The sequence below is a fragment of the Halichoerus grypus genome, chromosome 13 (genome assembly GCF_964656455.1).
Source record: "Halichoerus grypus chromosome 13, mHalGry1.hap1.1, whole genome shotgun sequence".
NCBI classification, from domain to species: domain Eukaryota; kingdom Metazoa; phylum Chordata; class Mammalia; order Carnivora; family Phocidae; genus Halichoerus; species Halichoerus grypus.
Genome location: NC_135724.1, coordinates 95177635 through 95201786, shown reverse-complemented (window position 1 = coordinate 95201786; position 24152 = coordinate 95177635). Strand labels below are relative to the sequence as shown.

Here is a 24152-nt window from a genome sequence, read left to right as displayed (position 1 = left end):
CCTCTTCCACGGCGGCGGCGGCGGCGGCGGCGGCGGCCGGGCGGCGGCGATGCTGTGGCCGCGGCTGGCGGCGGCTGAGTGGGTGCCCCTGGTCTGGGAGCTGCTGGGCGCCTCGGTGCTGCTCATCGCGGTGCGCTGGCTGGTGCGGCGGCTGGAGAAGCGGCCGCGGGGCCTGGGCCGGAGCGGGCCTCCAGCCCCGCCGCCCGGCGCGCCCACGAACTCGGCCTTAGACCCAGGTGAGGCCTGTCCGCCGGTGGGCCCGCGTCCCTCCCGTCGCTGCCCTGGGCCCCCCCCTCCCCGGGCCCCCCTCCGCTCGCCCCCTCCCGTCGCCGCCCTGGGCCCCCCCCTCCCCGGGCCCCCTCCCGTCGCCGCCCTGGGCCTCCTCCCCTCTCCTCCCGTAGCCGCCCCTCCGCGGGCCTCAGTCCCCTCCCCTCCCCGGGCCCCCTCCCGTCGCCGCCCTGGGCCCCCCCCCTCCCCGGGCCCCCCTCCGCTCGCCCCCTCCCGTCGCCGCCCTGGGCCCCCTCCCCTCCCCGGGTCCCCTCCCGTCGCCGCCCTGGGCCCCCCCCTCCCCGGGCCCCCCTCCGCTCGCCCCCTCCCGTCGCCGCCCTGGGCCCCCTCCCCTCCCCGGGTCCCCTCCCGTCGCCGCCCTGGGCCTCCTCCCCTCTCCTCCCGTAGCCGCCCCTCCGCGGGCCTCAGTCCCCTCCCCGGGCCTTGGCCCCCTCCGTCGCCGGCCTGAATCTGGGGATCTGGGAAAAGACCTAGAGTAAAACTCTGGCGTCTTCGACATGCCGACGGGGGGAGAGCTGGGAGCCCCGGTGTCTTGCCTGGGGGCAGTTTTGTTTGTGGGGATCCCTACGGGACCGCCCTCCCGCGGGGTCCTGCGGTCGGTGCTCGTCGCCTGCGTGGCCTCGCGCGGCGTGTGCGGCCGCAGGGTCTCCCCGGACACTGCGCGCCCTGCGTGCCGCGGACCCTGCTCGGCCGCGTTCAGTTCGCTCTCCGGCGCGTGGACGATGCTCCTAAGGACTGTGAGGAGGGCGAGGCTTAGTAGCAGACAGCGGAGTTGAGCCCGCCTGGAGTCGCGGGGCCAGCGGGGCCGTGGGGACGACTTCCTTTTCTTGTTGAGGTTTTACAGCTGAGGAGACGGGTCCCAGGAGGGCCCAGCTCTGAGAACGCGGGTGGGCGGCAGACGCCCGCCGGGAGCGCGGCCGGGGACAGCAGGTGCCGCTGGCTTACCTTCGCTCAGCCTCCGGAGAAAGTTTTAGCGCTCTTTTTTTTCCTTTTTAAGATTTTATTTATTTGTCGGACAGCGAGAGCACAAGCAGGGGGAGTGGGAGAGGGAGCAGCAGGCTCCCCGCCGAGCAGGGAGCCCGGTTCCGGACTCCGTCCCAGGGCCCGGGATCCTGACCTGAGCTGAAAGCAGACGCTTAACGACTGAGCCCCCAGGCGCCCCCTCAGTCGGCATCCTGAGTAAATAGCAGGCGGATTGGTCCGGTTACACGGTCCGCCCTGTCGCTGTCGGACCCGAGACCGCAGGCTGCCCAGATGCTAAAGCTGAACGACGTGTGTGTCCAGTAGGGCGTGGGACTAAGAGATGAGGGCTCGGAGTGTCTTTTTTTTTTTTTTTAATTTTTATTAAAAATTTCCTTTTTAATTTTTAGTTTTCTATTTTGAAATCATTTTAGACATAAAAAATTACAAAAAGAGTATGACGCAGATACACACATGTGAAAAGATGCTCAACGTTTCCAGCCAATAGTGAAATACAAATTAAACCTAAAATGAGATGTGACACCCATTAAAAGGGCTAAAGTAAAAATACCACAAGATGCTGGTGGAAATGTTGAGAAAACTGGGTCTCTCATTTACTGCTGGTGGAAATAATAAAGGTTCAGCTACTCCAAAATCAGTCTGGCAGTTGCTCAAAAACGTAACTGTGCACTGCTTTCCTGGGCATTTATCCTAGAGAAGTGAAAACTTATTTTTACACAAAAACCATGTGTGAGTGCTTATAACTAGTTGTAATTGTAGTGTTCAAACACTGGAAGCAGCCCAAACGTCTCCCGAGGGCTGAATGGCTAAACGGCCGGTGGCACATTCACACCATGGAGTGCTACTCAGCAGTGAGAAGGCAGGACGTGCTGGTGGGTCTCCAGGGCATTATGCTGAGTGAAAAAAGGCGATCTGAGAAGGTTATAGTGTATGATTCCATCTATAATAACATTCTTGAAAAATTACGGCGATAGAGAACAAATTAGTGATCGCCAGGGTTTGGGGACAGGGGAGGAGGTTGGGTGTGACTGTAAGGGGGTGGCAGGAGATCTTTGTTCTGGTGGAACAGTGGAATGGTTGATTATGAGTTTATACGTGTGGCGGATGGTCATGGAATGCCATACCAAGACAGCAGAGCGATGCAGGCACTTCCTGATGCGCTGCGGCGTGTAGGAGGTCACCAGTGAGGGACTAGGAACCGTCCATACTATTTTTCAACTTGAGTTTATAATTTTTTTTTTTAAATATTTTATTTATTTATTCATGAGAGACAGAGAGAGAGAGAGAGGCAGAGGGAGAAGCAGGCTCCCAAGGAGCAGGGAGCCCGATGCAGGACTCGATCCCAGGACCCTGAGATCATGACCTGAGCTGAAGGCAGACGCCCAACCATCTGAGCCACCCAGGCGCCCCACAACTTGAGTTTATAATTTTTTCAAAATATAGTTAGATCCGGTATACCATTCACTTGGATTCTCTAATGTTAGTATCTTACATAATCACTGTAAGTAGGACAAGCCTCAACCTTAGTCTGGGGCCCTTTACAGAAGTTTGCTGACCCCTGTTCTGGCCTCCCCCTCCCCTTGCTTGTAGCTCCCTTCTCTTGGTGAGGAACCTGGCTTTCCTTAGCCACTATCTATCTAGTTATTTGCTGATTCCTAGAGTAGGCGTAAAGTAGCTTCAGAATTGCTGACCCGTAGAGTGCATAGTCACATGCTGTTTTTCATTTACTAGGTTAGTTCTCTCCCACCCATTTCTAATTTGTAATGCAGTTGAGCTCATTTGTTCTGGTTTGTATTCCACTTGGGGGGCCTTCCGCCATCTTTTTGTTTATTATTTTTTAGCATGTGAATCACAGACATGTTTCTAAAAGTCAGAACATACGAAGTGATACTCAGAAGGATTGCCCTCGGGACACCTGGGTGGCTCGGTCGGTTAAGCATCAGGTCTTGATCTCAGGGTCCTGGGATCGAGCCCCACGCCGGGCTCCCTGCTCCGCAGGGAGCCTGCTTCTCCCTCTCCCTCTGCTGCTCCCCCTGCTTGTGCTTTCTCTCTGTCAAATAAATAAATTAAAAAAACAAAAAAAATTTGAACCTTAAAAAAAAAAAAAGTGTTGCCCTACCCTGGGCTGGCCCTCTGTCCATTCTTCGCATCCAGTTTCCACCCTCCACCCCCAACAGGGACCCAAGCTCATTAGTTCCTGCTTTATTCTTTCTTTTGTACACATGAGCAAATACTTGTGTATTGTATTACAAATATTAATGTATTAATAAGTGTATTAAAACACATGTTTTTGTTTTTATTCAAATTGACTTTCTAGCAGAGTAATAAGCCTGTGTTACTTGATAACTTAGTAACCAGAACTGACAGTTATGGATAATTTGTCAGTGTCAAACACAGCAGCACAGATTTAACATGTAGTATTTTATCTAATTTTCATTGCAGCCTAAGAAGTAGAGCTGTTGTTATGTCCATTTTATAGATGAGGAAACAGGCTTGGCGTTTGCGTGACTTGTCCAAGGTCACACGGTTAGTGCTGTGACTTAATGTAATTGTTCTGTTTAGTGCCTGCAAGGACAAAACCCCCTTCAGACTAGCCCGGGATAGAAAGGTAGTAGCTTTAGAGCAAAGACATGGGAATGGTATGAAAACTGGACTTCTGTAGGAATGGATGCAATTCCTCTGTTTATTCAGAGCATCTACCCCACTTGTCCCGATCCCTTGTGTGTGGTTTTTACCTATCCTGTGCCTTTCATACCAGTTTCCTATCACTGGGCCACCTCTGTTGCTCTCATATCCAGGTACAGGGGGAATCTGCTTAGGTACCCTCCCCGGGTAGAATCCTGTGATCAGTAGGCCTCCCCCTTCAAGTTCTTTGGCAGCTTTTTGGGGCTGTGCGTTAACATTCATTGTTTAAAAGGCTAATACCCCTTTGCAAATAAGTAACAGCCATTTTTGAAACCTTGGAGTTGGGTGAGGGGAGGTGGCATTAAAAGTTAAAAAAAAAAAAAAAATACACAGGGGCTCCTGGGAAGCTCAGTCCATTGAGCTCTGGCTCTTGATCTCAGCTCAGATCTTGATTTCAGTCACGAGTTCCCTCCATTGAGCTCCATGCTGGGCGTGGAGCCTACTTAAAAAAAATAAATAAAAGAAATACACAGAAATAGGGTAATATAATGAACTCCTTGCTTGTAGTCATCATCCAGCTACAACAGGTATTGATACTTTGTGAATCTTATTTTATCTGTCACTGCCCCTCCTTTTGCTGTCCTGCTAGAGTAATTTTTTTTTTTTAATATTTATTTATTTTAGAGGGAGAGAGAATCTCAGGCAGACTCCCACTGACCTCAGAGCCTCACGTGGGGCTCAATCTCGCGACCCCAAGATCATGACCTGAGCCGAAATCAAGAGTCAGACACTTAACCAACTGAGCCACCCAGGTGCCCCTAGAATAATTTAAAGTTAATCTTGAATGTTCCATCATTTCATCTGAAAATACCTCTTAAAACTCTCTATTCCTTGGTTTCATTGATACATTACTGTGTGCAATTCTTTCTTCATCCCTTCTAGGAGTTTCTCTTTCTCTCCTATCTTTTAATCCTTTGTGTTTGTTCCTTGTTATACCTGGTGTATTATTGGTATTATAATCACCATCCATGTGCTTATGACTCTCAGATCTGTTACCCACTCTGAACTTACAATCTTGGACTTGAAAATTGAAATGCCCAGTTGGTGGCAGTAAGGTGTTTCTGATGCTACCGTGCCTAAGTCTCCATCTGTTTCTAGTATTCTCTGTCTCAGGTGGAGTCACTCATAGGCATGTAGACTGGAGATCTGGGTGTTACTCTAGGCTGACTGCAGTCCCTCAAACCCCTCCCCATGGCATCTGATCCATCTGTCCTTAAGTTTTTCTAATCTGAGCCCTTGTTTCCAGCCCCATTACCACAGCACTAGTCTTTTCCCCCCTTATTTCTTACCTTCTTCCCACTTCTTGCTGACCATGCTTACACCTATAATCCATAGGTTTAACTGCTCTTTCTCCAAAGGTATTGACTGAAGCTCTTGCTGTAGCTCAAATCCACTTGTTGGGTAGCTGTGTAACTTGAACAAGTTACTTAGTGTCTCTGTGATCCAGGTTCTTCATCTGTCAAGTGGTGGGTGAACAGTAATGATAACCTGCCACACGGAAAAATTGTAGCGCGGGAAAGACCCCCAAGACGTTAAACGTTAGCTACTCGTTAGTATTAGCAGGATGACTGCCAGAGGTATCTTTGTGGCTTCTCTGGCTAAATCTTTGCATAATTTCCCTTTATTTATGGAATAAAGTTCAAATATATCTGTAGGATATATTTCTGGAGTTGGAATTTTGATGGATATTGTTCACTTGCCTTCCTTGGGTTTGTTCCACATTACACTCTAGCAACAAATGAGCATGCCTGTTTCCCCAATGTGCTTACCTTCCTAGAATGTTAGTGTGATCGTATCACGTAATAGTACCAGGTTCTAGCATTCTTATCCAGATGAACCAGAAATTGCTTATTTTAATTTTGTTTAGGTTATTATCAATTTGGAAACCAAAAACTTCAGAAAGTTCTCATAGAGGGCTTATAGACTATAAAAAATATGGAGAAACACTGGATTGAAATGAAACTGAAGCCAGTTTTTTTGCTACTGTTGTGTTTTTTGTTTTGTTTTGTTCTGTTTTTAATAAGAAAAGATGTACTTATAACCATCAAATTGATTTTTGTTGTCTTGGGCCTAGGTGAAATGACAATGGATGCCATCTTGGCGCGACTGAAACTCCTGAATCCCGATGACCTTAGAGAAGAAATTGTGAAAGCCGGATTGAAATGTGGACCCATTACATCAACCACAAGGTTCATTTTTGAGAAAAAATTGGCTCAGGCTTTATTAGAGCATGGAAGAACACTGCCTGCACATCCTCCTGGCCTCAACACCTCAGGTGCCACTACTCTAAGCCAAGATGCACAAAGGATTTTGAAGTCTGCTGTAGGGAGCCAGGTTGAGCAGGTCGGCTTGTCTGAAGACAGAGATTTTGGTTATAGCATGGGCTTGAATCCTCCAGAGGAAGATGTCGTGACATCTAAGACCTGCTCCATGACCTTCAGTGCCGCCACTGGGGTCAATGGCCACAAAGCTGTAGCGAGGGCGCCTACGGAGCCGCCTCTGTACTACGGGGTGTGCCCGGCGTACGAGGACACCCCAGCGAGAAATGGTAATGTAACAAGCACCTGGTGGTTCTTTTTTTTTAAGACTTTATTTATTTATTTGTCAGAGATAGAGAGACAGAGAGAGCACAGGCAGGGGGAGCAGGCAGAGGGAGAAGCAGGCTTCCTGCTGAGCAGGGAGCCCGATGTGGGGCTCCATCCCAGGACCCTGGGATCATGACGTGAGCCACCCAGGAGCCCCGCACCTGGTGTTTCTTACACAGGTGGTTTGTGGACAGCAGGGGGGGGTGATTTTGAAAATCTCAAATCACAGAGAAGAAAAGAATTTAATCACCATAATTTCACCACCCCAGGTGAACCATTGTTAACATTTTTATGTAGAACTCTGCTGAATTATTTGTAAATGTATATGTGAATTTTTAAAAATGAAGAAAATTGGATTCTGTGAGACACGCTTCACCTTACAAATAGTTTTTGGCTAGCTTCCATTTGCCGATTAATTATTTCCCTCTTTTTTTTTTTATTCAACAGAATCTGAACACCTTTTATGTTAATATAAATGGCTAATGCAGCTATAAGTAGTTTTCAGCATCAAAGAATTGCAATTTTTTTAAAAAAAGATTTTATTTATTTGAGAGAGAGAGTGAATGAGCGAGCTTGTGCAAGTGAGCGTGAGTGGGGGGAGGGACAGAGGGAAGGGGAGAAGCAGGCTGTCCTTTGACAGGGAGCGGGACCACATCTCAGGACCCTGGGATCATGACCTGAGTCGAGGTCAGACGCTGAACCGACTGAGCCCCCCAGGTGCCCTGAAGAATTCCAATTTTAAACAAGACTGAAGCAGATTTAGCACTGGAAAGAATTAAATAAAAGCCTGATGTTGAATAGAATGTCAGAAATTATAGACTGTCATTATTGTGACATCATTTGTGGTGGTACCCCAAAGTAGGAGATCTGTTAGACATATTATGTACCATGAGTAGAATGGAATATTATTCAACCATAACAATTTTTTTAAAGAAGGTTTAGTGACACTGGAAATGGTCATGATGCAATTTCTGTTTATTTTTAATCTTTATTATAAAAGTTGCTTTTTGTAAAAAAATTTATATAAAATTATATGTTATATTTATATATATTACATATGCAGTACATAAAGTAAAAGTGAAATTTCTTTCCTCCTCCCCACCCAAATCTTACTCAAATTAACCACCTTATAACTGCTTTTGTGTGTCATTCCTGACCCTCCTATATTTTATTTATATATATATATGAATTCATATTGTATTTATTTATAATATATTTTCATTTAAATTTAACATAGATCTACATATAAAAATGTACCTTATTTTTATTTTCATAAAAATGGTAAGTAGAGGGGCGCCTGGGTGGCTCAGTCGGTTAAGCATTGGGCTCCCTGCTCAGCGGGAATCTGCTTCTCCCTCTCCCTCTGCTTCTCCCCGCTGCACGTGCATTCTCTCACTCTCTCTAGCTCTCTCAAATAAATAAATAAAATCTTAAAAAAAAAAAAAAATGCTAAGTAGAAGTGTTGGGTCAAAAGGTATGTATTTTTAAAACTTTGAAGGCCACTGCCCTCCAAAAGGCATTAGCATTCACTGTGTTTGAGAGAGTGATTTTTCCAGTCTCTACAGTACTGAACTCAACGTTTTAAATCTATAAAAAGGGAAGGCAGGTGTCTTGTTTCTGCTCTGTCAACCACACTGCATGTTATTGAACTTCTCTTTTATATCTTTTGAATAAGGGAAACCTCTGTCTTGTTGTAGGTGGATTACTTTTTTTATGTTGTTATAGTTTATTTGTATTAATTGGATGTATCTTTTGGTCATATCTGTTGACCATTTTTTTGGGCAATGGACATTATTATTCTGTTATGTTAAAAAAATTTTTCTCCACTTAAAAAATTTTTTTTCTCCCCGTCATTTGTGTTTTATGTATTTATGAGAGTCTCATATGAATTTGATTATGATAGTTCTCCTACAGAACTTTAATATTTTTATGTAATTGGAACTTTCTTTTCCTTAATGTATTCTTGGTTTCTTGGCATGCTTAGAAAGGCATTCCCCACCCAAAATTATGTTTAAAAATCTCTTACATTCTTTGCTAATATAGTTGTAATTTTTAACTTGCTTTTATTATTATTTTTATTTAGAGCATTAATCCAAGAATTTTATTTTTCAGTATGAAATAGTATCCTTAAATATAAAGTTACACATGTATACAAAATACATATTTTTATATCCATGCCCATACATATGATCAAGCTTATTGTGTTCTTTTGACTAGCTAAGGCCCTTTTTCTTCAAGATTAAAAATCTGAAATATTGGGGCACCTGGTTGTCTCAGTCAGTGGAGTGTGCAACTCTTGATCTTGGGGTTGTGAGTTTGAGTCCCATGTTGGGTGTAGAGCTTACTTAAAAATAAAATGTTTAACGGGTGCCTGGGTGGCTCAGTGGGTTAAGTGTCTGCCTTCGGCTCAGGTCATGATCCTGAGGTTCTGGGATTAAGCCCCGCATCGGGCTTCCTGCTCAGCGGGGAGCCTGCTTATCCCTCTGCCTGCCGCTCCCCCTGCGTGTGGGGGGTCCCAGCTCTCTGTCAAATAATAAAATCTTAAAAAAAAAAAAGAAGATTAAAAAAAGCAAAGGTAGACGCTTAACCCACTGAGCCACCCAGGCGCCCCTAAAAAAAAAATTTTTTTTAAGAAAAAAATCTGAAATATTAATATGAGAGAAAAATCAGACAACTGGGTAACAGTTGTTTATTATGAAACCCATGTCTTCAGGTGTGAACTAAGTGACAGTGACTCCGGTTACTCCTGTCTAATTTTCCTGTTACTTTTCCCATGCAGAAAGGATTCATGTCTATGAAGATAGAAAGGAAGCATTACAAGCTGTCAAAATGATCAAAGGATCTCGATTTAAAGCTTTTTCAAGTAGAGAAGATGCTGAGAAATTTGCTAGAGGAGTTTGTGATTATTTCCCTTCTCCAAGCAAAGCCTCTTCACTTTCTCCTGTGAAAATAGCACCATTCTTTAGCAGCGGTGGACTGAAAGGTAAATGATGTGGTGGCTCACTTCTTGGTGTTACTGTCAGGTGGGCCCCAGGTGTTTTGTGCTCTCTTCCACGTGTATTGTAATTAGTTTTCTCCTTTGAGAGAAGTCTGGTTTGCTAGGAAGTAGAGAGCTAAGGCCCAGGCCGTGGAGAATGGGCCAGTTACCTGGTCTGGGAATGACCCTGAGGAGAAAGGCAGCGGGGCGCTGAGTAGGCCAGGCATCTCCTCCAGGCCCTGAAGCTGACAAGGCCAAGGGAAAACAGCAGAAGGGCCACGGTTGGCCCTTTTGTTCTGCTCCTTTTGTTTCTCTCTCTCCTTGCTGCCCATGGGATTCAGGGGCTTTGTTAGATGCTGAGACTTGTCTACTTCCCACCTGAATGAAGCTACCCCTGCTTCTAGGACTGTGCCACCAGCTTTGACCCAGACAGTCCTGCAAAAGTTGAGCTCACCTGCAGGACCTGTCCAGTCAGAGATCTGACCATGCCCACTCTGGCTCCAAACCAGGGTCTCGTGAGAGGCTTTTTCAGTCAGCACTGTGCAGAAGCCCAGCAGCCTCTAACTTCCGCCCAGCCTCCATCATGTCCCCTCCAGGAGCTCACAGGCTGGGACTCCCAGGGAAGGCACCTTCTCCTTATGGACATAAGGCCTTCAGGCGAAAGCCCTTTCCTCTCTTTCCTTACTTGGCCTTAACACAGGTGCTCCTTAGAGGGGAACCAGAGTGATTTTGAATAGTTTGCAGTTTATGAAAATACTCCTCTAGAGATTGCTTTCAGACATTTTCAGGTGGTTGTAGTTAAACAACAACACTTTGACTCACTCTGCCTTTATGGGAATGCTCTGTGTGCTTGGAGGTTCTTGTGCAGACGCTGCTGGTGGCCCTTATTCCTCCTCAGAAAGCCTTTGGCAGGAGAGTCCGGTCAGGTCCTTTTGTTCTTGGGCTCATGCCGTAGTGATGTTGGTGCCGTGTTGTTGGCTGGGACACATGCCCTTCTGCTCTTCGTGCTAATTGATTCTTACTTGTTACTCCCAACTAGGTTAGAAGCTTCTGTGGGAGAGATTTTTGTTGCCCTCAATGTAGCACACAGTGGGTGATGAGAGAATGTTTGTGAAGTTAAATGTTCTTAAATTCTGTCTCTTAATGACAGATGGTTTGTACTCCTCTGAGTCAGAAACTATAAACAGAGAACGAGCAAACAGTTATAAAACCCCCCGGACTCAAGATCTCACTGCCAAACTTCGAAAAGCTGTGGAGAAGGGAGAAGAAGACATTTTTTCTGATCTCACCTGGAGTAACCCCCGGTATCTGATTGGTTCAGGGGACAATCCAACCATCGTGCAGGTAAGCCTGCTTCTAGGATTATTAGCATCAAAAGACTGGTTGACAAAAATGAAGCTCAGAATCTGCAGTTTTCTTTCAGGAAGGATGTAGGTACAACGTTATGCATGTTGCTGCCAAAGAGAACCAAGCTTCGATCTGCCAGCTGACTCTGGAGACTCTGGAAAACCCTGAGTTTATGCGGCTCATGTACCCAGACGATGACCCGAACATGCTGCAGCAGCGCATTTGTTACATCGTGGACCTGTATCTGAACACTCCTGACAAAGCGGTGAGTGTGCCCTAGGAGAGTCATAGCCCGTTCCAAAACAGGATTTGTGTCTTTCATGCGTGAGTATTTACTGCATCCCACTGCACGTAGAGAGGAGATGGCGCATTCATTGAGCTCCGCCAGCTTAGAGAGGGATGGATGACAAGATCCATTCACACACGAGAGTTCTGCCCCACCAGGCAGGGTATACCTGAGTCTCAGCTGTGTGCAAGGACAGGTCCCTCCTGGCCTTTTTCCAAAGTGGCCTGAGCTGGGCTTTGATGGGAGGATGAGCCAATGTCAAAACCTAAAGAGAGAAGAAAGTAAAGGAGTTTTGGTGCCTTTTATTCTAGGATTCTATGTATTATGTATTTTTTTCCCACTTAATATAGGAATATTTCCTGTGGAGTTAAAAATTTCAAAGGGTTGGTTTTTAATGGTGCATAGGCTTACGTAAGAATTCTTTTTTTTTTTTTTTTAAGATTTTATTTATTTGACAGAGAGAGACACAGTGAGAGAGGGAACACAAACGGGGGGAGTGGGGAGAGGGAGAAGCAGGCTTCCCGCCAAGCAGGGAGCCCAATGTGGGGCTCGATCCCAGGACCCTGGGACCATGACCTGAGCCGAAGGCAGACGCTTAACGACTGAGCCACCCAGGCACCCTTACGTAAGAATTCTTAAAACAGAAGAATTTTACATATTTATATAAGGCAGAACCCAGTGATAGCTTAGAGCCAAGAGTTGTAAGCTCTGAGCAAGCCTAGGAGTTTGAAAAATTGTAGTTGGCAGGAGAGGGAGTAACAGAAGCATGTTGGAGTGGCGCGTGACTTACTATTTCATGACATGTGTCAGATGTGACACACTGAACTCCAGAAATGCAAAGCAGGATAACATTTATTTATTTATTTGACAGAGAGAGAGAGAGAGACAGCAAGAGAGGAAACACAAGCAGGGGGAGTGGGAGAGGGAGAAGCAGGCTTCCCGCCGAGCAGGGAGCCTGTTGTGGGGCTCAATCCCAGGACCCTGGGATCATGACCTGAGCCAAAGGCAGACGCTTAACAACTGAGCCACTCAGGCGCCCCGCAAGGGTAACTTTTAAATTAACAAGAGAGAAAAGGGGGAGTAAAGATAAATTTGGCCAAGCTAGCACAATTATAGAAGGAAGTAAAAGAGAAAACAATGATTATATTAAAGCAATAGTAAGTGTAAAATAAGAAGGAGCAAAATCAGAGTTATGTCCGTTAAAACTAAGGGTGAACAGACTCAGTAAGGAAGGATTCCTGACTTGATTAGTACAATCAGGAAGTGTGACTTGAAAAACATAACAGAGAAGTGTGTGCCCTACAGAAAATACACAGTTTTTCTTAATGTCTATGCAGTATTCACAGAAAATGTGCATATGCATGTCCACAGGGAACACTTAATACATTCTTGAAATTAGATGTTATAGGCCATCTTTGACCATAACTCACTAAGAGTAGGAATCAGTTAAATTGTTGGCCACAAATTTGGACTATTGAGAAAGCACAGGGCACAACAGAGATCAGCACGGTGAGAAGCAGGGCTGGGCCAGCCAGCAGTGTCCGAAGAACCCAGAGCCTGCTGTCTTGTGCAGGAACAGCAGTTGCCGGCAGGAATGAGGAGAGAGGTTGCGGCCAAATTTGCAGATTTTGAAGCAGGTTAGAGATGGACGTTATGAGGTGTGAAGAAGAGGAGTGGCCGGCCAGAAGGAAGCAAGGGTGTTGAGGTCCCCTTGTGGTTGGATGCTCTGAATGAGTGAAAACAGTGACCCCTGATCTGCAGTGACCATCATCCTCCCACCTCTGCAGGCCTGACGGGAGATCAGGCTATTGTTAGAGCTTGGGCCACAGAGCTGGATGGAGTTGTCTCAGGCAGAACGTGAATCAAAGTCCTAATTCAGAGAATGCACTAGAGCAGGTCCAGCAAAGGACAGCCTGTTTTTGTAAATAAAGCTTTATTGGAACACAACACTGCTCATTCTAAATGTTCACTTTCTGGCCCTCGGTTGAGAACGTTTGCCAACCTGGACAAAAGGGCAAGATGCAGTTAGGGGCTGCTACTGTAGGCAAGCACCCAGACTTTTCTGGGTTCATGTGGGAGTTACATGAAAGAGAGCGTGTGGAGCAGGGGCTGGGTGGTGCCTTGAAGTTACTTGCTCACACAAGATCATTTGGGTCACCTAGTGAGTGCAGGAAGCAAGGCCCATGAGGAGTCTTTTTTTTTTTTTTTTTTTTTAAAGATTTTATTTATTTATTTGACAGAGAGAGACACAGCGAGAGAGGGAACACAAGCAGGGGGAGTGGGAGAGGGAGAAGCAGGGTCCCCGCTGAGCAGGGAGCCTGATGCGGGGCTCGATCCCAGGACCCCGGGACCATGACCTGAGCCGGAGGCAGACGCTTAACGACTGAGCCACCCAGGCGCCCCCCATGAGGAGTCTTGGTAGTCTGGGCGAGAAACTAAGGGGATGGCAGCGTGGCATATGGAGGGCAGGGATGACCTGCCAGGGACTTCAGAGCTGGGATCTGCCATCCTTGGTAATCATAGGTGGACTGCATGGCCATGTGTCTAGCTCTGGTAGATGTGAGTGGGTTCTGTTCTGGATGTGCTACATTTGAGCTTGTGGTCATTCAAGTGAGGATACCCAGAGGAGGTTTGCTCTATAGCTCTTGGGCTCAAGGATGCTATTACCCTAAAGTCCGCTGATCTTTAGGCCTTAGTTGAAGCTATCTGGGATTGGGTGCTACTAAGGGCAAGTCAGAGCATTGACAAGTATCCTGGGGTCAGGAGTAGAGTTTCATTTACTAGGTATTAGCCACTAGAGAGAATTTTCTTTGGGTACAGACCAAGTTCATAGACTTTGTTTTATTCTGGGTGTTGCCTCCATCTGTTTATTTCACCTTTTTTTATTTTTAATTAAAGATTTTATTTATTTATTCTGACAGAGAGAGAGAGATAGCGAGAGAGGGAACACAAGCAGGGGGAGTGGGAGAGGGAGAAGCAGGCCTCCCACTGAGCAGGGAGCCTGACGTGGGGCTCGATCCCAGGACCCTGGGACCATGACCTGAGCTGAAAGCAGATGCTTAACGACTGAGCCACCCAAGCACCCCTCATCTTTTTTTTTAAAGATTATATTTATTTATTTAGAGACAGAGCACAAGCAGGGGGAAGGGCAGAGAGAGAGGGAGAGAGAATCTCAAGCAGACTCTGTGCTGAGAGTCTGATGCCGACTCAATCTCACAACCCTGAGATCGTGATCTGAACCGAAATTAAGAGGCACTTAACCGACTGAGCCACCCAGGTGCCCCTGTTTATTTCACCTTTTGAGCATTGATTATATAACATTGTACTGGGCCCTGAAATGTTAAAGCTGCTGCTGTTTACTGAGCAGGTATTTTGCCCTAGCTCATTTATAAGCTACCCCTGGACCTGGGCACCCATGCACTGGGCAACAGTAATGGGTGCTGGGCTGGCCTCAAGCCCTGGCTTAAAGTGGGTATGTGCTAACATGCCATTTATTTCTTGGTTATAACAACAGTGTCTTTTTATGGTCTTTTAATTTTGAGGGTTTTTGTTCTGCTAAATACCTATTTTTATCTTAAAGCAAACTTATGAAACAAACATAAATAAGAAATATTCTTTCTCTGCACCTTTCTCAGGGCTATGACACACCGTTGCACTTTGCTTGTAAGTTTGGGAATGCAGATGTGGTCAACGTGCTGTCTTCACACCCTTTGATTGTAAAAAATCCAAGGAATAAATATGATAAAACTCCTGAAGATGTAAGTATCTATTAAAATGCTGTTACTGTAGTGTTAGACATGAAAATATGTGAAATTACAGTCTTGATCATAGTTACTGTGAAGTCACAGTGCTGACTGTGAACGTGTTTGCCTCATGGGCACACCTCAGAACCATGATCACTGAGTAAGGTGCACCGTAAAGAAGACGCATCTGTAGAATCAGGAGGGAGTGAACTGCCCATGTTTGCTGATTTTATTTTCCTGAAACCGGTGATCATTTGTTCTCAACAGCTCGCGGGTTTTTTTTTTTTAAAGATTTTATTTATTTGAGAGAGAGAGACAGTGAGAGAGGGAACACAAGCAGGGGGAGTGGGAGAGGGAGAGGGAGAAGCAGGCTTCCCGCTGAGCAGGGAGCCCGATGCGGGGCTCGATCCCAGGACACTGGGATCATGACCTGAGCCGAAGGCAGACGCTTAACGGCTGAGCCACCCAGGCGCCCCTGGTTTTTTTATTCTAGCAAAAATGTTCTTGTCGCTACAGTTCTCTAAGGAAGAAAGGTATCTCCTATAGTAGCAAGAATAAAACACTGTGTTGCATGCTAAATAGGAATTCTGTTTTAATCCAGCCAAACGACAGCAACAGACAGGCCCCCAGGCATTGGAGCTCATGGAGCTGAAAATTATAAGCGTGTCTGCCTGTCTCTGCCCTGACTGATACTGCCTTTCCTTGCAAGAAAACTAGAATGTGTAGTTTAGCACAAAGAAAGACAATAAAATTCACCCACAGAGTTTGTTCTTCTTGTCCTGACCCCTTCAGCTTTTACAGAACATTTTGGAAGAAAGACTGTACTGTTTCAATTGTGGGCTTTATGAAATTTTCAGCATTAGGACACTATCCTTGCTTAGTTAATCTTAAAATTTCGTTTTATAAAATTATTTTAATGATAAAATGTGACAAATTAAGGTATCGACTGTTCACATACTGTGTGTTTTAATAAAAATAGGTCATTTGTGAAAGAAGCAGAAATAAGTCTGTGGAACTGAAGGAGCGGATTAGAGAGTACTTAAAGGGTAAGGTGGGGCCTGGTGCTTGGAGTGTGAGGACCGCCAGTGGGAAGGCCCTGGACTGCCGAGCCTGGCCTTACACCGCGGGATCAAGCTCACCTCTCAGGGTGACAGCCCTTGTCAGGGTGATCTGCTGCTGCCTGAACCCCCAGCCCACATGCCAGTTGTCATATAAATCCTCCTTTGAAGCCTTGAACTTTTCTGGGAGACGGCAAGTTGTCTGTCATTTGACTGTTGCTCATGGCATCACCCCATAATCTCTGGGTATCACACGTGGCTGATCCCTCTGGTCCCTGCTCCCCGAGCACAGCCTGCACGTTGGCAGAGTGGAGGTGGGAGGAGCTCTTTGGTCTGGCGTTTGCTTGGCTTATCAGTAGCTCCCTGTCAGCCCTCCCATGTGCCCGTTCTGCGCCACGGCCTGTCTCTCCTTTAGCAATTCTCAGGCTCCCGCTTAGGCTAATCTTGTTCACACGGTCCTGCCTCTCAGTCTTTTTAGCACATGGGGGTGAAGAGGGGTGTTTGCTGCTCCCCTTCCTTCCTTCCTTCCTTCCTTTTATTTTTCCAGTGGAGGGAGAATGTAGGGCTAGTTAAAGGAGTCTGGCAAAAACTGGCCTCTCACCCAGAACCTCTGGCTCCAGAGCTTCTGCAGCCTTGTCCTCACTGGATCGCTTGCAGAGCGTCTGGTGTTTCCCGGGCTGTTTACCAGATGCCTGACACAGCCACTGAGGTGAGCACCCGCCCAAGCAGATGCCTTACCCGGGTGTCTCCTTCTCCCAGGCCACTACTACGTGCCACTCTTGAGAGCTGAGGACACATCCTCTCCAGTGATTGGGGAGTTGTGGTCTTCAGACCAGACGACCGAGACCTCTCACATCGGCCATGGTGGAGGCGGCCCCAGAGACCCTGTTCTGACCTTGCGAGCCTTTGCAGGGCCCCTGAGCCCATCCAAGGTGAGCTACTGTAAAAGCTTCTGGAAGCAGCTCCTGGCTGTCCGCACTGGAAGTGCTGGGTATTCCAGCTCTTGCTTTGTGTTTGGTCTTAAGGCCACGCCTCGTGGAATCCCAGTGAGCTGGGACGAGGTTTGAGGAGTCTGCTGTCTTAACCCTGTTCCTCACTGGCGAGCCAGGGTGCATGTGGTGGTGAGCCCACACTTCAGAGAAGTGAAGTTCACCTGGGCTAACCCGCCACCATCACCTGGTTCTTCTGTCCGTATCAGTGGCCCTTCTCGTGGCACATGCCAGTCTAGCTGGGCTGTCCAGTCCCATATTCCTGGATGTGTATTGTCACTAGGAACTTCACTGTGCAAACTGTGAAGTTCACCTTCTGGGCTGAGGTATTTCATACACGGTGTGTCATCTTTCTTGTTAAAGATTTTAAAGGAGTGCCTGGATGGTTTGGTTGGTGGAGTGTGTGACTCTTGATCTTGAGGTTGTGAGTTCGAGCCCCACGTTGGGTGTGGAAATCACTGAAAGATAAAATCTTAAAAAAAAAACAAACAAACCTCAAATACCTAACATGAGACCTACTGTCTTAACAAAATTTAAAAATAATAATTATTTTATTTTGGGCGCCTGGGTGGCTCAGTCGTTAAGCGTCTGCCTTCGGCTCAGGTCATGATCCCAGGGTCCTGGGATCGAGCCCCACATCGGGCTCCCTGCTCCGTGGGAAGCCTGCTTCTCCCTCTCCCACTCCCCCTGCTTGTGTTCCTGCTCTCGCTGTCTCTCTCTTTGTCAAATAAATAAATGAAATCTTAAAAAAAAATTTATTTTTTATTTTTTTATTTATTTTTTAATTTTTAATTTTTTTTTTAAAGATTTTATTTATTTATTTGACAGAGAGAGACACAGCGAGAGAGGGAACACAAGCAGCGGGAGTGGGAGAGGGAGAAGCAGGCTTCCCGCCGAGCAGGGAGCCTAATGCGGGGCTTGAGCCCAGGACTCCGGGATCATGACCTGAGCCGAAGGCAGACGCTTAACGACTGAGCCACTCAGGCGCCCCCAAAATTTTATTTTTTAAAGGTTTATTTATTTGAGAGAGCAGGGGGAGGGGTAGAGGGAGAGGGAGAATCTCAAGCAGACTCCCCACTGAATGAGGGGCCTGACACAGGCCTCGATTCCACAACCCCAAGACCATGACCTGAGCCAAAACCAGGAGGCAGATGCTTAACCAACTGCGCCACCCAGGAGCCCCAATGTTAATAATTTTAAATAAATAGTTACTTGCAGTTACAGAAGTGTCTCCAAAAACAGGTGTTGCCAGTTAGGGTTAGATTCGGTTGCATAAAACAGAACTCCAATATGAGTGACTTTTCCTCTTGTGTGATGGGAAAGTGACTTGAGGCCCTCAGTGTGGCAGCTCTGAGCCTCACAGCCCAGCCTGGGCCACTGGAAGGGAGCAGGGCTGCTCCCGTGTGGAGACTTGCCAGAGTCCCTTTGTGCCGCCGTCATAATGTGGTCCTGAGGTCTGTCCAGCTACCACCCAGGAGGGCATGGTGCCCGGGTGTGTGAGGAGGAGGAGAGACGCCGGGAGGCACTCAGCTGCTCTGTGATGCTGGTGTCCCTGTGACTTGGGTGCATAGCCCAGCTCAGTACGTTTCCTCCTCAGGCAGAAGATTTCCGCAGGCTCTGGAAGACGCCGCCTCGAGAGAAAGCAGGCTTCTTTCACAGTGTCAGGAAGACGGATCCAGAAAGAGGCATCGAGAGGGTGGGAAGGTACTGGCTGGCTCAGTAGGAAGGGACGGGAGCTGAGTGGCAATGTCGTTTTGTACGCTGCATGCCTCTATGTTGGTTGAGGACAGAAACCAGTTACAGCTGCAAAATAATCGTTCCTGGGAGGTGTTTATGGGGTTGGGGTAGGGGGATGTGAGGCCTCTTCATTGAGGTCTGATTCCTGCAAACAGTGCACACGCTGTGTAGCAAAGGTGTCCGCCATCGCGGTCCCTCTCCAGGCAGAGACTGGCGGGAGGTGTGTCCAGGCTGTGGCAGTGTTCTGGGTGATGGGCCGTACGGCGGGGGTCTCCTGGGCGGTAGAGCAGGAAATAAAACACAAGAGGTGGGTGTGGCTAGAAGCTACTAGTAAAAAGTCCCTGAAAGGTGTTTTTCCCATAGTGAAGAATCTAAATTACAGTGTGATCAAATAAAGCTACTTTGAATTGTTTTAGAACTTTTTCTCAAAATATAGTTTGAGAAATACAGTTTCAGGTTTACAGCTTGAACTTGATAAGGACTTCAAAGTTTTACGGCCTGAGCAAAACCAGAATTCTCTCCAACCTTACACAGCTGTTTTAAGGAAACAAGAAGGCTGGTCTTAGCTTGTGGTGCCAGCGGGGTGGTCGGGGCCCCTTCTTCTGCCACGACTTCAGTGCGTTCCGTGTGGTGGTCCATGACAGAAGCCCTGCTTAGTCTTGCCCTGCTTGAGAGAATGCAAAGTACTATTTTAGCCCTAAATTTAAAAATAAAAATTGTAACTAAGATTACAGGTATTGTTTGGCGCTTCCAGCATAAAGTGGCTGTTTTCTGTGTAGTCAGTTCTGTGAGTTTGGTTTTTTACACCTCGTTTCCAACTGATGGATTGTACTTACTCTTGCAGGGAGCTGGCTCATGAGCTGGGGTATCCCTGGGTCGAATACTGGGACTTTCTGGGCTGTTTTGTTGATCTGTCTTCCCAGGAGGGTCTGCAAAAACTAGAAGAATATCTCACTCACCAGGAAGCAGGCAAAAAGGCCCAACAGGACTCAGGAGAAAATGAGGCCTGTCATCAGGAGAGCCCCTCTGCCTTTGGTAAGGACACGCAGACGTCTGTAGGTTCTTGGGACTCGGACCCTGTCCTGTGTCTGCGGACCAAGAAGTGGGTCCATGTGAAGAGCAAGCACCTGCTGCTTCTGTCGGCTGCTCATGTTCTCAGCCCACTGGTGTCCTCGCAAGTTAGATGGGAGGGACCAGCCACTGTCACGTCCCACGCGTGCCTGCCCTTGACCTAGGCTTCCTCCTCATTTTCCTGCCTTTGAAGGTGGGGCGCTGGACGCTGTTGTTTCTGGGTGCAGGGTCCTGCTTGGTTTTTCCCAAGGGCAGCGCAGGCATCTTTCTGGGAGTCTCAGGAGGTGGATCTGAAGGAGAGGGCGGTTACTGGTCCTGGGGATTTGCGGCTGTACTGCGTGATCCCTTGCGGACTATGTCACCCAGTCCTCTGAAGAGCTGCTCTCTCTCTCCCTTGTAGGCCGTGCTCGGAAGTGCAGCAATTCCATCTCTGTGAGGGCATTTCTGGATGAAGACGATGACTTGAGCTTGGAAGAGATTAAAAATCGACAGAACACGGCTCGAAACAACACCCAGCCCACAGTTAGCGCTTTTGGGGACTCGAAGTGTGACATCCTTCCCTCGGAGCAGGAGACCAACCTTATAGAAGCCTCCACGCTGACCAGTCCCCACAGCAGCAAGAATGGGTTCTGTAGCCCCCTGAGCGGCAGCAGGACCCTGGGCAGGAAGAGGCCAGAGGCCCCCAGCACAGGGGAAGCTCTCATCTCACCGGTCTCAGGCTTAATGGTCAAGTTCGATAAACTGAATTTGCAAGGTCTAGAAAGTAATTTTTCTAAGACACCAAGTAAAAATATGAAAACTAGAGACAAGAAGAGCTTGACATCAAGAGTGGATGCAGTCGAGAGTGACTTAGAGTTGCCCGCTGCTGACACACTTAGAAACAACCAAACCAGGACAGAAAGCGAAATGTCAGCCAAAATGGCTAAGATACGTCTGGGTCCCGACACTCCTGTGCACGAGGCTCAGCAGAACTGTGGTTCCATGTCCTCAGAGCCCTCAGGGATCTCCGCTACGAAAGAGCCTGTCCAGAGGCTCTTCCTTTTTGGGTATGGTGGGCTGTGTGCACATGCGGGAGGCCGTGGGAGTGGGCGTGAGCTCACGTGGCACCGTCCCAGTTTTCTTGAACCCATTCTCTAGCCTCAGCCTGGTTGGACGAGCTTTTCTGGCTCCCATCTCTTTCATGAGATTGTAGTTCTTGGTGCTCTGTTGCGATCTTCCAAGTTGGTGGGAGACGTGTTCTCCTTTCCAGCTTAGCCTCACGTCTTGCTCTCTCCCTGGGGACGGGCCTTCTGGGTCAGCCTTCTGGTCAGTGACCCTGGAGGTGGAGACACTCAGTATTGGGTCCACCACTCCCCCTGTGGGACAGTGTGTCCTGTCTGCCACTGTGGCCTCTGTCCCTCCATAGCCAGCACCGCGGCCCCGACAGCTGGTGACAGAGACGGACGCTTGCCCTTCTGCTCCTGTGCTGGGCTCTTGAGGAGTGGTGTTGGAAGTCTTTTTAATCACGAGTGTTCCTGCTTTTTCTTTCCCTTTTTCTGCCTTATAGAGAGGAGCCGTCAAAACTGGATCGAGATGTTTTGGCAGCTCTGGAGTGTACAGACGTGGACCCTCAGCAGTACCCAGCCGTCCACAGATGGAGGAGTGCCGTCCTGTGCTACTCGCCCTCTGACAGGCAGAGGTCAGTGGGCCTGCGGGGTAACCTGTCTTACTCAGGGCTTGTGGGTAGCTGGCTTCCAGATGGTCCGGTTGTAATTCACATGTTTTCATGTCGTGGTTCATCTGGAACACCGGTCAGCCAGGCTGACACGCAGCTCCCGCCGTGGCCGCGGCCGGCGGCACCCTGCACAGGCAGGGGGTGTGCACTTGGGTGGAAAGCAGAGGGGTGCTGCTGACGAGGTGGGGGTGCGGGATGGAAGCAGCCGGGAGCCCTGGGCAGGGCCACACGGGATCCATGTGGAAGATCGTAGGTTCTCTGAACCTTCAGGGCGCGTGGTTCTGAGGTTCGCAGCACCTCTTCTGGAGCCAGGTGGTCCCCCAGGGCTTGGGTGCAGGGCTGTATCCCCGTCAGTGCTGACAGACCTTTCTTGGTTTCCTCAGTTGGCCAAGTCCTGCGCTGAAAGGGAAGCTGGAGTCTCAGCAGCTGGATCTTGGTTGTCCCCACAGCTGCAGCCCGGGGAGGAGCCCCGGGAAGCCCGGGCCTGCACCCCACTCCCCGGGCCTGGGCAGCCCTGGGCGCTATAGCCCCGCAAATGGGAGCCACCTCCGCAGAATGGCGCGCCTGGCCCAGCTCACAGCCTTGTAGAGCTGGTGCAAGCTGCTGGGCGTCTCATTGTCTTCTTTGTTTTTAAAGGAAGAAGGGTCATGTGTTTATTGCTAAAATTTACCAAAAAGAATATATTCTGATTAATTTATTAGTCCTCATTTTGAGAGTAAAAGATTTTTAGAAAATGCAAATGTTTTGTATAAAATTTAGTTTTCTGGTGTTTTGGGAGAAGTTGATGGAAGCAAATCCAGTTACAAACTTTCTGAAAATTGTCAGTGTGTAACGACGTGGACTTAAGTTCGCCATTCCCAAGCGTCAGACGCCATTCCCATTGTGTGTGCACCAGAAACCCAGGTGAATGCCGGAGCTGGGCTGCCCGTAGCTGCACTCGCTTCAACTCCGTTCTTAACAACAAAGATGAATTTAGTGCCGTCTTCCTTTTCTGGGAAGGGTCTCTGACTTTTTAGTTCCTGATGGAAAATCTTTGTTTTGCCAGTCGGTCCCAGTGGGTTCGACGAGTTGATAAGGTGGATGTCTGGGAGTAAACGAACCTGGAAATGACTTACACTTGCAAGTTTGGGTCATTACAAACATTTAAACTAGTGTCCAGAAGATAAAACTAGCTTTTCTCTGGGGAATAAATCCTCTGGTCCATGGGAGTCCTGGGAGTGGTCCCAGCCCTTGACAGACCAGCAGCCCTAAGGAACCTGCACTTCTTGTTCCTTTGTTTAGTTGCCGGGGTAGTGCCAATAAAATGATCTTTAAGTTCTCCGGTTTTGAGATTTATTGCATATTTCCAAATTCACTTCCTTTGGATTTCCTTTATAAAAGAGTGTTGTGTTTTAGTACAGAAACTAGAGATTTATCTTTTGAGTCCTGGTCAGTTACCTTACTGCATTTATTTTAGCTTTCTCTTGGCCATGACCTTCTGGGGGGGTCTGCCTGGAGCATGGGGGTCACCTTAGAACCACTGCCACGATTGATACCCAAAACTACACACCTGAGTTGAGGGCTGACTTCTCTCTGGTGCTCCGTGAACATTTCCAGTGTTTGATCCAAAATGAAAAGCTCTACCAGTTCTTGCTAAATTCAGTGCCTTTTGTAAATCATTTTTTATTTTCCTGAAACTTGCTTTTTGCGAATATACAGTGATACTAAGTAGGCGTGAGATTTTTGTTGTTGTTTATAAAAATTCTGAATTGGAACTTGTGTTAAAAAAAAAAACATTTCTTTCATGTGCTAAGAAGAGACAGGTCAGGAATATTGGAATCAAGATTTAGATTTTAAAATTTAAAAGGTGGTTACCCAGGGTGTTTTTACTTGTGTAACGATCTCGATGTAACGCAGAAAAATACATTCTATTCTAAAAGTCAGTGGCATTTATAAAAGGCATCTTTGTTCTCAAAAGAAATTAGAATACAGATAGTACGTTCACTGTTCTCTGTAAAATCCTGTTCCGTATGTTGTTGTAAATATTCAGATGGAAATTAAAAGTGTTTCTGTCCAAATTTTGCAGACTGTGGTTCTTGTATTCTGAAGGTTAGGTTATCTTTGCCTGTTTCTCCATTTGTTTATATAAGGTGGCCCTGGCCCCAGTGAATGCATTATCATGTGTCTTTTGCATTCTTTTTTAAGCTACTTCATGAAATAAATTATTATTAAAACCATGTGGTGGTAATTCTAAGCTTTCAGAAAGACTGCTCTTGTGGGCGCCTAGGCAAAATGCCGTTTTTAGTAAAATCTTTAGTGTTGTAATGAAACAGTATGTTAATCTGATTGTGGTGAATTTGCTGTTTTTTTGGCCCTTTTCATTCCTAACATGGTTGTGAAAAACTTGAACTTTCAGTTAAGCTAGCACCAAATTTCATAATCGCCCTTGGAAATGAGAAACCTTTCTTGTGATGTTAAACAACGGCGTGTAACTTCTTCAGTTCAAAAGAGGTGATGGGGACCCCTCTGCCACAGTGGGGTGGTGCGCCAGCCACAAGGCACACGGGAAAGCCCTCCAGTCCTTGCCTGGGGACAGCCACGGTGTAGGATGAGTGCCCATCCCGTGGGGCAAGTGTTCGTTTGCAGCTGTCTTGGCGGTCTCCCCAGTGGGAGCTGAACCTGGTCCCTGTATGCAGAGGGCAGGGAGAGGCC

At 47.5% G+C, this 24152-nt stretch overlaps 1 protein-coding gene across 1 annotated transcript; it reads left to right on the top strand.

Moving 5' to 3' along the window:
* Positions 1-23518, top strand: ANKLE2 (ankyrin repeat and LEM domain containing 2). Its single transcript, XM_078061175.1, has 13 exons — positions 1-236; positions 6029-6502; positions 9319-9522; positions 10667-10860; positions 10940-11128; positions 14785-14907; positions 15872-15938; positions 16710-16882; positions 18537-18643; positions 19521-19711; positions 20148-20793; positions 21294-21425; positions 21845-23518. Exons 1-13 carry the CDS (start codon positions 50-52, stop codon positions 22047-22049), a joined length of 2892 nt encoding a protein of 963 aa, XP_077917301.1. The 5' UTR covers positions 1-49; the 3' UTR covers positions 22050-23518.
* The last annotated feature ends 634 nt before the right edge of the window (positions 23519-24152 follow it).

Bases quoted from the DNA above. Each gene is read 5' to 3' on its own strand.
- ANKLE2 (XM_078061175.1), top strand. From the start codon at position 50: ATGCTGTGGCCGCGGCTGGCGGCGGCTGAGTGGGTGCCCCTGGTCTGG. The intron at 9,523-10,666 runs GTAAATGATGTG...TCTTAATGACAG, and splicing joins TAGCAGCGGTGGACTGAAAG to ATGGTTTGTACTCCTCTGAG. The intron at 20,794-21,293 runs GTATGGTGGGCT...TCTGCCTTATAG, and splicing joins CAGAGGCTCTTCCTTTTTGG to AGAGGAGCCGTCAAAACTGG.